This window comes from Genypterus blacodes, unplaced genomic scaffold (genome assembly GCF_046128005.1).
Source record: "Genypterus blacodes isolate CSIRO-AG114 ecotype Tasmania unplaced genomic scaffold, CSIRO-AGI_Gbla_v1 ptg000007l_1, whole genome shotgun sequence".
Lineage (NCBI taxonomy): Eukaryota > Metazoa > Chordata > Actinopteri > Ophidiiformes > Ophidiidae > Genypterus > Genypterus blacodes.
The window spans coordinates 3,842,082-3,857,321 of record NW_027466821.1 but is presented as its reverse complement, the minus strand read 5'-3'; the positions used below and the strand labels follow the sequence as shown (position 1 = coordinate 3,857,321).

The window sequence follows — 15,240 nt, the reverse complement described above, 5'->3', positions numbered from 1 at the left end:
GACTATAAGACGCAGCTCGCAGACCTGATTTGCTCGAAGAAAATGGTAAGAAATGAGATGTTTTGGATTTGGGGTGTGAGGCATGAAGGTTTCTAATTTAACCACTGGGATCATAAATGGTGCAAATATACACACAGAATGCAACAACACAATATCACACATCGGGCTCAACACATCACACTGCAACGCCTAATGGTAGTGTTTACTGGTTATTAGGCCAAACGATAGAGAGGAGGCTCACACACAGCTGTGACCAGAGGGGGAAAGTAACAAAAACATCACTAATGATATATCCTTTTTTACATTATTTTCTTCCTTTTAATCCCGTCTTTATTTCCTGCAGTCTCTCTTTTTCTGTCGTCCTTACGCGTTTGCCTTCTTTGTGTTCCTCCATCATCTCTTGTTCCTTCATCCACTGTGCACTTTAATTTGGGTCACTTCTGTAAATGTCCTTTCTTTTTACTCATCCACCCAATTTCTACTTTCACTAAATGTTCATAGTTATTCCAGCCTGGCTGAGACCCTGGGACCATGTTAACTCTGCTCCATTCCACCTTAATTGTCTTAGTGTTACCGGGAGCATAACCTATTCGATTTAAGACATATTAATATGTATTCTTTAATTAAAGTATAGAAACGTATCCATGTTAAATGAGCAGCGCAATTAGAAAGAATCACTGCCCAACAGGATTATTTTTGCCCCCTGTGGTGAGCTTTCTGTCAGATTATGGGAGCTGTTCTCTGGATTGTGGCGCCATCTATTGGTAGATAAGGCAAAGGACGACGACACACACGCAAATGACGCCGATATGGGAATATAGACTTTATTCTTCCAAAGCATGTTTACAGTATTGAAAAGGCTTCTTTTTAATTCACTGCTTATCCCAGGAAACTATATACCGAAATGCAACTTTTAGAAAAGAAAACTCCCTCTATTTACATTCATTCACATTTGAGACAAGCAAAGATATTACATTTGTTTAACTGTACATATAAACATATGCTACAGTGGCCAGAGAAGACTAAGGGGAAGGCTGCTTTACAATTAAATACACACACTCTCCTGACATGTAGTGGAGAATTTTTTTCACAGATTAGATTACACACAATATACAGTGGCAATGTCTTTTTTTTGTTGATGAATTTGGGGAAAAAGACAAACACCCCAGAGACATGAAGGGAAGCAAATATATCGGCAGAATAACAACCGATATTCTTATGCGATTCAGTGATAGGATTTGACAAACTGCATAAACACCGCTCCATTCCACGTAAACATGGTTCAACAGTCTTAGAGAAATCTCCCAAGAACTCAAATCCAAACGGGTAACATACATCACAAACCGTTTCACCACAAAAGACAGACATTTATGGATTATTTCCACAGATTTTAAGACCAAAGGTGTGTACATTTCAAGTTCGGTTTTGGCCCGACTTGAACCGTTGCGGACACTTCCCAAAATAACGACAGAAAAAAACATAATGCTCTTCAAGCCTACAGGCAAGTTAAGTAGACAAAAAAATAGCGTTCACATGCACACGTCCAGACAAGATGCAATATCTTCTCGTGACGTATGTTAGATAAACTGCACAGGAGGGAGTGTGTATTGTGACCAATGGTCTCTCGGCAAAGGCTATGGATACATAGCTGAGAGCAGTGGGACAAACTTGTAGTGAATAACTGGAGTTGTGGAGTAAAAACACGTTTTCTTCATTTTTCATATGGCGGTTACACAAACTGTTACTGTTCTCATACTTCAAATATCTGAAAAGATACTCCAAGAGCTACAATGTCTGTTACTGCACCAGCAAACATCACCCACTCATAAGTCACCCAAACATTTCCATTTAAATAAGTATAAAAATGTATTTTTTAATAAGTCTAAATTGTTTTTGCTACATGGAAAAAGGAGTGCATTATGTACAAGCAAAAACACAATGTCAGCACTTTGGTGTGGGCTGGTTAAAGTAACAGAGATGAACTTGCTTCCGTTCTGCACAGGGCATCAATATCTCTCCCAAACATAACAGATGAAGGTCAAAGGTGAACCAAAAAGGAAACTGACAGCGATGACGGCCTCCAACAAACCAAGGGGCTTGCACTCGGGTCCACATGCAATTGACTTTTCTTTTTTTCTTTTTTTTTTTTAAATCACATTTCTCAGGTAGAACAGACATAACTAACGTTGCTGGGGTGACCAGCGCCGACAGATTCATCGACTACTCTCACTTTGCTAAAAATTCCACATTTCTACTGACCCTCTTCTCATTACGGCGCGTGTTGGCGACGTGTCCGTACACAAAGCAGTTTTCCCAATACAAACGTGTGAAACGGCAACGATGGCTCTACAAATATATAAAAATGTACAGTCACAAGTGCATCAGTACTAAACAGGAGTGTACTTCTGTGGGTCAGAGTATTCTAAACGATGATGATGATTCCGAACTTTCCCTTCACATGGAATCTATAATGGTTTGGTCTTGCCTAGCATTGCATGGCTCACTGGCAATATCACAGTGGAAAAAAACAAACAAACAAGTCATTAACATTGCCGTCTCACCATGTGACCTGCTATCCAGTTCCCCTGTTTAGCTTATGAACATGGAATGTTCAAATTACAACGAAATGCATCCCGCTCAAGATGTGGACAAACATCGCCTTCTGCCAACACGCCTACATTACAGAGACAGACCTCCCCGACGACCATGCAGTGATTTAACGCGGGGGGGAGGGGAGGGGTTTGGGGGGAGGAGGATGGAGGGTTGGATGTAAACACGGACACTCCCCTCTACCAGTACAGAAAAGCCAAACACCGCATGAACCCTCATCGACTGCATGCGCCAACAATGACAGGTTCTATTCCATGACACAGTCGGTGCACATTGCGCTGGGGGGGAATAAGGGTAAGAACACAGAGTCACAAGGCAAAGCCGCGATTTTTTCTCTTTTTTTTTGCCTGGTGCGGTTGTCACATGCTGTTGGATGAAAGCACTGGCCGTGAATCGAGCACAGTTTTCATCTCACCCGTCCCCCCGCCCCGTTTTTTTTTTTTTTTTTTGTTCCTCGTCGGACAAAGCGTGTTTTGTACTGCTCTCCTAGCAGTGCAGAGTTGGTCGTTAGTTAGGTCGCCTCTCGAGAGCTCCGCCCCCCCCCCCCCCCCCCCCCGTCAATGTGCACGAGTGTCTGGATCGAGCTGCTTTTTGTCAAACGTACAGGTGGCTTCCATGGATTGACTGAATGACTGTTTACAGTGATTAAAACTATTAGGAAAGAAGAAAGTCTCATATATACAATCTACTGATGTTATGTTAGTATCCTTGTTGATATCATAGATTTACAACAAATTGAGCCATATGGGTTTTACATTGCAGCAGGTAATAAGCTGTTATGACTGAGTTTCTACTTCACACGTGGCCTTAAGGAACGTGAGCTTGGCTCCTGGATGAGCACGGTGTGACTGTAGATGATGGATAACGATGTGACACATTCAATCTCTATTTATAGGGACATGAAGAGGTGACCTGTAGGCACTGGACAGGACAGACTCTCATGTCTGGCTCTTCCCTATGACGGCCCCTAGAGGGTGCTCTGCAGTCACCGTGTGAGCTGCAGGGCAGGATGAAGGGGAGGAGGAGCAGGAAGAAGAGAAGATGGCGGGGTGGAGGGCCTCTAGTCGGGTAGTTTCAGCGCGGCCGCCTCAAGTTTCATCTTGTAGTACTGGTTGAAGCGGAGGACTGCGTATCTGAGAGTAGAGAAGGGAGGCGTCAGTGACAAGATTAAATATGTAATATCTCAGAAATGTTAATGTGAAGGCTATCAGTGCGGAAATATCAGGCTGTTTAGAACACACAATGCGTTAAGAGATGATAATGTTCATCTCAAGGCTGAAGTGTTAAGCGCTCAGACTGATATCATGTTAACTGCAGCTGGTTTATTATTACTAACCCCAAGAAGTCAAAGTCGATGGTGGAGAACTTGGCCTGAATCAGAGCCCAGAGTCCCCAGAAGAAATGCGATGCCTGGATGGAAAGACAGAGCAATGCAGGGACAAAGAATTGGCACACACTCATTAATCTGTAAAAAGTAAATGTCGCTTCTAATTACGCAACACAGCCCGCTTGAGCCTAAATGCCAGCATTGGCCTATAGCAACACGCTCCACGACAAATAGCTGATTGAGACACACGATCGCTTCACTCGCCCATCCTCCACTTTGCCCTCTTTTGCTCTTGACAGTAAACAAGGGCGCCTGCGACTCAGGGGAGAGCGCCGCGTTGCCAGTTGTCATTAACAGCACCTCCCATATGCTGGCAGTGAGCGCGAGCAGGTCGCACACACTCGCCTCTCGTAGACAGAGCAGGTAATAGCTCACATGGCGGCTCAGCAGTCTTTTAGTGTTGACCCAATACAAGCCTGGGAAGTCTTTACACAACAGACGCCCAGGGCTGTTTTTATCCCCTACAAATATCTAACTCCTTTCACTTTAAGCTTTTCATCCTTGTCAAGAAAGCGCCAGAAACTCATTTGACTGACTAGATGCTGCCCAGTGATCGTAAAAGAACACCAGGTTTCCAAGATTAATTCTCCTTTTTGGCCTCTGGTGGGACACTTTGTCACTGCCTGCCAGAGCAAACAAAGGCAAATGCCCTGTGTGTTACCACCAACAAGAAGAATGACTAATTTGTCCATCTACTGCGGCAGAACAGAGATGATTGTAATTCTGTCCAGGTCCAATTACAAGTTTGTTTTGCCAACTGCTTCAGCTGAGCTTGCACCGCCCTCAAAGCACATCACAGAGAAGTATTTGTTTAGGGAAATGAAGGCCATATGGGCGGCCATATGCCATAACTAGAAAACAATCTGGTTTTCATGTTCATGCTTTTTTTCTAGTATATTCACAAAAACCTGTACTGTTACTGTTGATTTGACAGCTATTTATACATTTAAGGTAGAGACTTAATGTATTTCTACTGAGAGCAAGTACCTGAACAACCATTTTCACTCACTACATAACTGAAATGTGGTTAGATAAGTCTTTCTGAAGCACTGGCTCAGAGAATTGGGGTTATGTTTAGGTTGACATGCTTACCAGGGAAAAGCGGTTGACCTGAACATAGAGAACCTCCACCTCTCTGTCAGTCACCTCACCGCTCAGGCCTTTGTGCTCCTTATAGGACTCCAGGTAGGAGCGGAGCCACTCCTGCTGAAAGCTCCGATCGGGATAGTGACTATAATCCACTTCATTCAGGCCTGCAGTACATAAACACACACAAACACACAACTTGGGCAAAACGGATCGACCGCAGTAAAAACAAACTTTTCCAAATACAGCACATTTAAGCGTTAAACAATTTACACTTACCAGCAAACTCATTGAAATGGTTCCCAATGTCGTAGGCTTGATAATTGTACCCAGCATATTCGTAGTCAATGAACTTTACATGGCCTGGAAAGAGGAGGCGCATTGTTTAGAGACAGACAAAGGAATGAGTCATAAAATCATTATGTTGTGTTTTCCCTTTAATAACTCAGCATGTCAATGCTTTTCATTACGTAACTTTCTCCAGTTGGCTAGTCAGCCAATCTGGGGCACGGAGTAAGAGTTTGCATTTTGAGGGGAGTGGGCCATAGAGGGGGACATTAGCACAGAGTGATGAAACAATAAAGAGTTTAGGAGAGAATAAGTTAGGACAAGAAGATGAAAAACTAAATATGGTTGTTCAGTTACGAATACAACCATGCTATAAATATTTTGGATCGTCAGCATATTAGGAAGCAAAGTGTTTTTTTCTAAATGTACATTTTTGTGCCATCTTTACGAATTCAATTTCATCTATGAACTACTGGGGCAAAAATGCAAAAGTTACGATTTTCACTTGCATGCGCATCTACATGGGTTTGGCAGTCATTCCACAATGCATCTTAGTGCACGACCTGGATATGGGATCAGTTCTTTTCTTAAGAAAGAAACCACCAAACTCACAGCCGGGATTAATTAGCCGAGATGGGAATGTGCAAAGCATGACGAACCAGATGGAGCATAGGGAAAAATGAAGACAGTTACTTCCCAGAGAAGCTTTGTTTTGGACACATGCAGAGAAGAAAGGAAAACAACGAACTCACAGTGATAAAGTCATGCACAGAGGAAGACGTGTTGAAGAGAGTGTGTGTGTGTGGAAGGGGGGTAAAGGAAGCAGATGGACTGAGGGAGGAAGACAGAAATATAAAGCGACACGAAAAGTAGAAAAAGTAGAGCAAAGTGCCAAAGTATTTGTACAGCAACGCACCCTTACTGATACTTATACTATTATGTTTGCCAGCAGTTTCGGATGTCTCAGAACTTTGTTCCCTCTCTACTGAGTGAGAACAACTGAAGGCAAGACGGTAAACAGTTGTTAGGCAAACACTAAAATGGAAAACCTGTTTACGAGTCTACTGTAACCAAAGATCAGAGAAAGACCGAAGGGTGTGTTGCTGTCCAAATACACTTGATGTCTACTGACACTGTGAGGTGTCTATGTACATTGGAAAGAATAAAGGAAGGAAGGTGCTTTCCTTTTAATGTCATGGAGTCAATCTCAAAATACAAACCCTTACTCTCAATCAATCATCCATTTGTCAATTAAACAGACAACATTTAGAATTTTGGAGAACCATAAAAATTACAATTCAGTCTCTACTCTTACAGTTGTTTGCGTTCTTTGTTTTTTTGGCCTTTGCACAATTATTAGGCCTAAAATATGGAATATTATGGAAGTTTTTCTGGTGGTGCTGGACTACAGAGAAAGACACTTTGAGGTGGGTTACCAGCCGGCGTGTGGGTCCTAGCGGGACACAACTGAACACCTCCGGTCAGTGGCTATAGCCCCCTGTGCAGCAGATGAAAAGGTTGGGGCAAACACATCTTTCACACATACTCTCTCTCTTACTGACAGTCTTCTTTTTTTTAACCATTCTTGCTCTCACGCAGGAGTCGAAACATCAGGCCCCGCTGGCCAAAACTCCCACTCCTTTCTTTTCCCCGCATATTTGCACACTTCCCCTTCTCGAAACACTCCCCTCCAATGCCCCATTCCCATTGGTCCACCCTGAGCCCAATCGCGTGATATCTCTGCTGCTTCTATGCAAATGACAGAATGTGTGTGAGGCTTCCTGTTGGCTGCTGAGCTGCAGATTTTGTGGCTCTCGGGACCAACTAAATTGTGTGTTGATGTTTTCTGTTGGCAACATCTGAGTCAAGTGAGCGAGTCAGGCAGAGAAACAAAGGCAGCCTGTGAGGGAGGCTGAGAGACAAAGAGAGTAAAGTAATACGACACTTGTGTGAAGGTGAAATTTAAACTTTAGCAGTATCTTAGCAGAACGGTGAAACGAAAAAAAAAACAACCTTTGCACCGCTTCTGTTCTATGGTTTTAGCAATACAGGAAGTGGTGGCTTCTCATGTCGTGTTCGACAGACATGTGGTTTGCACTTGGCAACTACGGCTGAGCTAAACTGACAGGAAGCTGGTGAGTCCCTCTTCAATACGGATCTGCCTTTTAATGCAAAACACACCAGAATGGATTCACTACAGTTCACTGGACAGCTTGAGTGGGCACAGTCAGTAATGTGGTAATTACAGCCTCGAGTCCTCAGAGCCCATTGTGGTTGTCATTTGTAGGTGTGCCCTCGTGGTGAAATAAAGATGTATGTGATCTCCCTTGAAAGCCCTTGTACTAAACAACAGTAAGTGCTGCCGGAGTGAGGGAAAATAAGGGGTCTTAAATCACAAATGCATCTATGTACAAGTCCTGATTGCCTCAGTGTCTTAAGTATGAAACCTGAAACATGCATTCTGCAACACTGCCAACATGAATAGACAGACGCAGACATGTGGATGTTTGCCAAGAATACTTTATGTAACTTAGACGGGGAGACAAATTACGTAATTTAGAATTGCACCACCTCATCTGCAACCCCACATACTAAATCAGATGCCTTTGTGCTTTTCCTTTTTTTCACTTCAGGGTTTGGGTGTTGGCCCATCTCTGATAATACTGGATCTCTTTCCCTGCATCACCAATCGGCAAACATTTGAGAGACATAATCAAGAGATTCACATAACGTTTACATGCGATGTCTGAGGTGTGCATGTGTACTCTTTGCAAGGATCTGAGAGCTTCAGCTACTAGAAAACTGCAGTTCTTTTCCCCTTGCACAAAGTAAATGCCAGGCATCTTTGCAGCGGCATGTTTCAGGTCCATGTTATATGATCCGCCCAGTCATGCGGACACCGGCTTAATGTGAGGAGCATTTGCGGAAAGTAGATTTACATTTTTGGCATTTATCCAGCACTCAGAGTGATTTATACCAAGTGCAGAATAACCTGTCAACATTTGTGTGATCACAAGCATCACGAGTGGCCTATTCATGACACATCCGTCTGGAAATTGGTAACAGAGTTGACTGGAGGAAAAATAGGTAGGTAGGTATGTGGCTCCTACTGCTGCCATGAACTCATCCCGATTAGCCTGAGCAGTGGGCTGACTACGTGAGGGCCCTCAGAGCTGACCGCATGTGAGGTATGTCTCTCTCCATTGCCTCCCCAGGGAAGGGTGGCGCAGGGCAGCCACAGCCTCGGCTGTCATTCCTAGGGAAGAAAGGCTAGACACAAGGAGCTATGAGAAGGGCCCCACCCCTCGTCACAAAAGGACGAGGGGGCTGACAGCTCTTACACCCCACCCCCCCTTTATACCAATCCCACCCCACCCCACACATACTGTACATAGAAACCCTCTACTTCCCTTTCCCAACCCTCCCTTTTCTGTTCCACCTCTAAGTATGCCACCCCACTTCTAAAAAGACACAGTTTCAGAGACTGGTATAATCAAAATCGCTCAGTACAAATGATAGGTTGTAACTATTGACCGACAACAGATTGCTCAACATTCATACCTTCAAAAAAAAAAGAAGAAAAAATAGAAAAAGAAAAAAGGAAACATTCCTAAAGCACCAAATAATGTGCTTCAATTAAACTGAGACCTGGTAGCCGGTATGATACAGATGTGGGCTGAGAACAGTAGTGCTGTACACTACACTTTGAGCGCAGACTTAGAACGACAGATCAGACACAGTTGTGAAACACGACGAAAGCAAATTACAAAAATACTAAACTTTCAGTTTATTCCGAGAGACAAAGCTCTACATTGCAAGTGTAGTTGCCTCGTATTTTAAGGTCTGGGAAACTGGAACATTGACTTTTTCAACATTTATGTAATGATGTATTCATGCAAAACTGGCCAAAAACGTAGGACCCAGAAAGAGAGAGTTTGGCAAACCTCCTCCTTTGTCCCTGTCTGAACAAAGGTTCAAACGAGGACAGAGGTTTATGCTGGAGGCAGATGTACATAACTTTGTTCCAGCCAACAGAAACATTACATTACATTACATTACGATCATTTGGCGGACGCTTTTATCCAAAGCGACTTACATTACAGTTACCACCCTTCGCAGAGGGGGGAGCAATTGAGGGTTCGGTGCCTTGCTCAGGGGCACCTCGGCAGGGGCTCAAACCGGCAACCCTCCGGTTCCCAAGCGGAAGCTCTACCCACTGAGCCACTGCCTCCCACAAACCTCTCTGTCAAGCACCACACCCCATAAATTAATTTCACTCAATAGCTTGCTTGACAGTATGGTTTGCAAGCAGCACCTTGAACCATAAGAAAGTATCAAGGGTCGACTTAATCCTAATTTTTAGTGATTGTTTTCCTATTTGGCATATTTATAAGCGGCAAAGGCAGGGCCTGGTGAAGCTAACCAACTTAACTGATCTTGTCAGTGGTGACTCAACAACACATATATAGCTTTGGGAAAGAAAAATCAAGCCAAATGAGCATCAGGCTAAATGTGTAACTGGCATGCATGTGCATTACATTGTGAAAGTCTAACAGTGTTACTTGTAAACAGTGTACTTGTAAATGAGATGTACACAAACTTGTTTGAAGAAGGACTTGTTTGTTACATCCGAGTTCTATCACATTTGAACACACTTTCCCAGACCTTTAAAAAGCACAGAAATCGGCTGGGATTTTAGGTCACAAAATGTCTTTTCTGTCCATTCTAATTCTACGACTTCGGCCTAACGCACTTAAACACTGCTAATGAGTGAAGCATGAGTCTACAGTTGAGGAAGTGCAGTGAATGCCATCCTACCTGAGAACAGGGGGCCAGTGCAGTTCACACTACAACACAAAGCAATCACACAGTAATGTCATTGACTACACTAGTGCAGTTTATACTCACCTGACTCTTGATTAAAGATTATGTTCTTGCAAAGCAAGTCGTTGTGGCAGAGAACCACAGGGGAGCCCAGCACCGACAGGCTCTGCTGCAGCCACACCAGCTCTTCTCGGAGGCACTGCGAGCTGGGAACCTCCGCCCTCAGCCTGGAAGGACAGGGGGGCCAAAAAAGGTGAGAATGTGAATGAGTGGAAAGACGGATGGGGGTAGAATCAGGAAGGGGAACTTGAGCGCAGGGATACCACAGTAAACAGAAAGAAAAAATTAGGAAGCAAGAGAAGGGAGAGAGACGGCATGTGGGTGGGGGAGACCTTATGTAATTTTATGGGCAGGCATTGCACAATTCACAGTTACTGGCTGCAGTGGGAGAAAAACAACACAATTAATTCATAATTGCCCAATACCACTGATTATGAAAACAAAGTACAAGAAAGGGAATTTAGGTACACAGCCTGCCCTACACAGTATTCATGCTCATAAATTCAAATGCAAAACAACCGCACCCTTACACACAACAACACTCCCTTACACAATGAGAATGATTCCTCTCATAAAACATATCTGGAAATTTAAACCCATGATATCTCTCATACGTAACAACACAAACACTGTGTGATTTGGTTTCAGATAATCTCACGTTTCAAATTATCTATCTATTATTCAATTATTTTGTAGATACCAGAACTGTTCACCTAAATTCAAATAAATATTTAAACTAATCATACAAGAGCAAACAAAACAAAAACAGCTATTCATGAAACTTGAAAGAAGGCAAAGGGAAACTTTATGACCACTAAAAAGGGAATTGGGCATCAATTTGGTACCAAACAACCACATGATTTTGCAAAAAGGAAAGGCCATTGTTGAAATTAGTAAGACACGAAGAGCGCACATAATTACACGAATGAGCAAATTCACTGTCTGAATACTTATATAAAGCAGAAACTATATTAAATGCAAGTATTTTGGTTCTTGTCCACACACATTTCATTGGAGACTACAGGTAAAAAGCTGACAACTACGATCCTTTGATCAAAAGTGCTCCTCCTCTTGAATCGTTTTAAACTTGCAGGGTCTAGAAGAACACAAAGCACCGGCAATGGCGCCTGACAAACTGGATCTGACGCAATATGCAAATAACAACCTTTCCACACGCTTAATCAGCATTGTCCTAGCAAAGGTTAACATTTGGGAGGTTTCAAGTCAATGTTTATTTTGGATTAATACTGAGTCCTGTTATACATTAAGGTAGTTCTTAATGATTATGTAATCTTCATAATTAAGACTTAGTACTATCAAGTGCGCAAAGCTTTTTATGTAACTATGAGTATTGCGTGTGTGTGAATATATTTCTGCCTAAGGTTATGTTTGCAGCAGTATACTATTGACACATTGTCACATGTCAAACTCACAGGAACTCCATGGGGGTAAAGTAAGGTCTTATCTGCTGAAACATGCACTCCATGCTATCTTGGATAACTAAATAAAGCATGAATCATGTTGGTCGATCCGTCTGTTTTTGCCACATTAAATGGGAATAAATGCAGTTGCCTTTCCCCACACTAGTTGGACTGAAGATGCCTTCTGAATGAAAAGGGAAACTTAAAACACTCAAACCTCCTAGACAACGGCCAATTCAAAATGAACTAATCAGCAACAGTTGAGTGGGAAGATGTGGAGAGATGTTTTCAATTTTCCGACTGTGTTTATCTTATAAATGAGTCCCAGCTGCACAGGCTCCATTTACAGCTAAATCCTTGTGACTCACACACGTCCACACCCACATTGGTATGAAATCTAGCATGTCAGGTTTCATTAATATTTTTTATTTCATTTATTTCTATCTGGCCTATGTATCTGCATACAATATTGCACTTCCGTGTAACCTGAGGTCATTACATTACATTACAGTCATTTAGCAGACGCTTTTATCCAAAGTGACTTCTAATAAGTGTGTTCAACATAGGTAGGCAATAGGTAGGTCATAAAGTGCGACGAGTATCAGTGATTGTTGTTGTCTATATGGTCTCACCTGGCGTTCTGCACAGGGTCCTTGAAGTACTTGGGGATCAGAGCAAAGTACTTTCCCATCTTCAACCATAAGTCAGACTGGGGCACCCAGCCATTATGGGCATGGATGGCATGGTACTTTGCCAGCTGCCTGGCAATGAGCCTGCAAGGTAGAAGTGGGGACAACATTACATTTTAAAGAGAATAGAAAAGGGGCAGTAGCAGTGGATTCTAACAGGCTGGCGTATGAAAGCATTTGAATGGGTGCCTCTGTCAAACAGGAATGCGTGGCGTCATAGCAGGAAGCAAACATGAGCCGTTTGTCTCACAGCAGCACTCACTAAGCACTATCAGCAATGTCTGAGCATGAGGACTGTCTTTATTGAACAACAATGCATCATTTACCTGAAAACAGAATGGCTGCGAATGTGCTCAGGCTCCAGGGCAGTACCTTGCAGGAACTCATAACACAGGCCATTGTTGAAGGTACAGTAGAGGCGAGGGGCACAGCGGTGGGCCTGTAAGACTCGGAAACTTTTCACTTCATTCTCACGGTCCACCAGCAGTTCTGTTTTGTTGCCATAAATACGGACCAGAACAACATCCTGCATTACTGCACCAACATAGCACCCCAGCAGCTTGTTGGTTATCCCGTCTGTGAAGAACTACACACACACACACACACACACACACACACACACACACACACACACACACAGGAGAGAGAGAGACAGATAGTCAACAGTCAAAAACAATATTTGTCATCTTTATTTTGTTCAGCTACACGACACTGAGGCAATCCAATCAGCAGTCAGGATCAGGCAAGGGGAGGAGCGGATGTAACCATGGAAATGAGGGCTTGTCTAGGTTGATTTAAGCTAGACTCTCTCTATGGTGAAGCTGGGAACATTTTTGATGGGAGTTCCAGCATACCAACCATAACCGTTTACAATATAGGGTTTGGCTGTGAGATTGGCTGGGAATGGGAGGACCGTCAGGAATTTTATTTTGCCTGAGGGAGATAATGGCATGGCATTTGCTGAGTGGTGAATATGAGCAACGGTGAAAGAGCATGTGATCAGCTTCCACCCCACCATATTTACCCAGAGGAGCCACACCCCCTTCCTGCTACTGGATAAGAACCAATACGCTCTCTCCGTTTTTGACAGAAACGTTATGATGTATTTTGTTTGCTTTCTTCGAAAACGAATCCAAGTTAAAAACGTCAACAGCTACTGCACATTTTCCAGTATACACGACTGGATTATTAGAAGGTGCCCCATTTAGTATTTCATTTCATTTAACTTGGATTTATGCAAACTTAAATGCAAATGCTCTATTTTCTGTATTGCATTACGTCAGAAAACAAGCTTTGACGTCTGAAATTCCTCTGAAATTCTCGTTTAACCTTTCATCTACCCCCATCAGGGACCATGGAGAGGCACCGTGGAGATAATTCGGGTTTAAACCCGACACACCTTAGATTACTAGTTCATGAAATTCCTGCTTTCACCTCACAAATGCTTACAATTTTAATATGTTAACGTTAATGTCGTTGTAGAACGCAACACTGGCTTGTGTGTGTACTGCACTGATCCCCGTGTCTGATCTTGACCCGAGATGACGCAGATACTATTTCCAAACACGAAACATCAATCGTAACGGGCGGAAAAATCCCCGGAATACGTCGAAACCAAGAAAATTGTCATAATAAATCAATGTAATGTCTTTTTGGGTTACATTTCCTCGTGTCCTTCGCTACTACGCAACTACGTAGCTCGCTGGCTAACATTAATTCATTTTAACACGAGGACATTTTGCTAGCTTAAGACATTTTTCATATTTATTTTTAAGGCGTTCAAATGCCGAATAAGCAAATGGCAACAATTAAAACATGAACTGCGGTGCTGTATATTAAATATGGCAATATTTAATGAAAGGCACCTTGATTTTGACTTCGGATGGCTTCCAGTTGGGTCTCAGCTCCTTGATAAGCCGCAGTGCACCGGGTCTGTAGTCCTTCTCGTCAACTGTCACGTCTATTTTGGGCACAGCGGGAGCCTGGTCGGGTACGTGAATGTAGTTGGCCATGACGCAACCTTTAAGTCTTCTTATTTCTTATGACTTCGTCTGGAGCTGTGTGTGTGTGTGTGTGTGAAAGCGGCTGCGAATGGCAAATGTATATAAACGTGAGTGTGTGCGGGGAGTATAGACGCTGCGCTGTCGGTGTGTGTGTGTGTTCGGCAACGCCTCTCAAAATATCCAACCCACTGGAGAGAAAAAAAAGAAAAAACTCTTAACAGGGCGCCCGCTGCATGCTGGGAAATCGCATGACTCACTGGAAGCGCTTGTTTAATTTACTCGTGTGCACCGCAAAAACAGTTTTTTCCGTAAACCTATTGTACATTGATTTTTTTTTAAATAGGAGTCACGTAATACCTAATAAGCAATAAAAACAAAATTAATTCTGACTTATTACATAAGCATAAATTAACAGGCAAATAAACGTGACTACCTCCGCACGCATGTTCACAAGTCGGTATGCTCGGGAGAGTAAATCATTCGCAAGGATGATGCAGCCGGAACTCACCGTGCTACTCTCGTCAATGTGCGTAACCTGCTTGAATGAAATGAGTTTTCAGCGTTCACATGTCAGAATATTAAATGTGAATAACGACAGGCCGAATCTACCTTAACTCACTTCAGTCTACCTTTTTAGTGATCGAGTCATCCATTTTGACATATGCGGTGGTCCACATAATACTTGTACATATCACAATATACTGGCATATTAAAACATGGTATATGAAAGGTGAAGGATGTGTATTTGATATCTGAACATAAAATGGATCACTGTATCTATTATTAGCCCTCTGCCTCAGGACAAGCCAAATGTACGCATGCTTTCATTTCAACATCAGAGACAACAGTATCACTCTTACCGCCAACATAAG

At 42.9% G+C, this 15,240-nt stretch overlaps 1 protein-coding gene across 1 annotated transcript; it reads right to left on the bottom strand.

The window, feature by feature from the left end:
* Window positions 1–799: 799 nt before the first annotated feature.
* On the bottom strand, window positions 800–14,557 carry etnk1 (ethanolamine kinase 1). Its single transcript, XM_076152309.1, has 8 exons — window positions 14,231–14,557; window positions 12,692–12,951; window positions 12,309–12,449; window positions 10,280–10,422; window positions 5,363–5,446; window positions 5,090–5,250; window positions 3,947–4,020; window positions 800–3,743 (listed from the first exon to the last, which is right to left on the bottom strand). The coding sequence occupies exons 1-8, from the start codon at window positions 14,375–14,377 to the stop codon at window positions 3,671–3,673; spliced, it is 1,083 nt and encodes a 360-aa protein (XP_076008424.1). The 5' UTR covers window positions 14,378–14,557; the 3' UTR covers window positions 800–3,670.
* Between the last annotated feature and the right edge of the window lie 683 nt (window positions 14,558–15,240).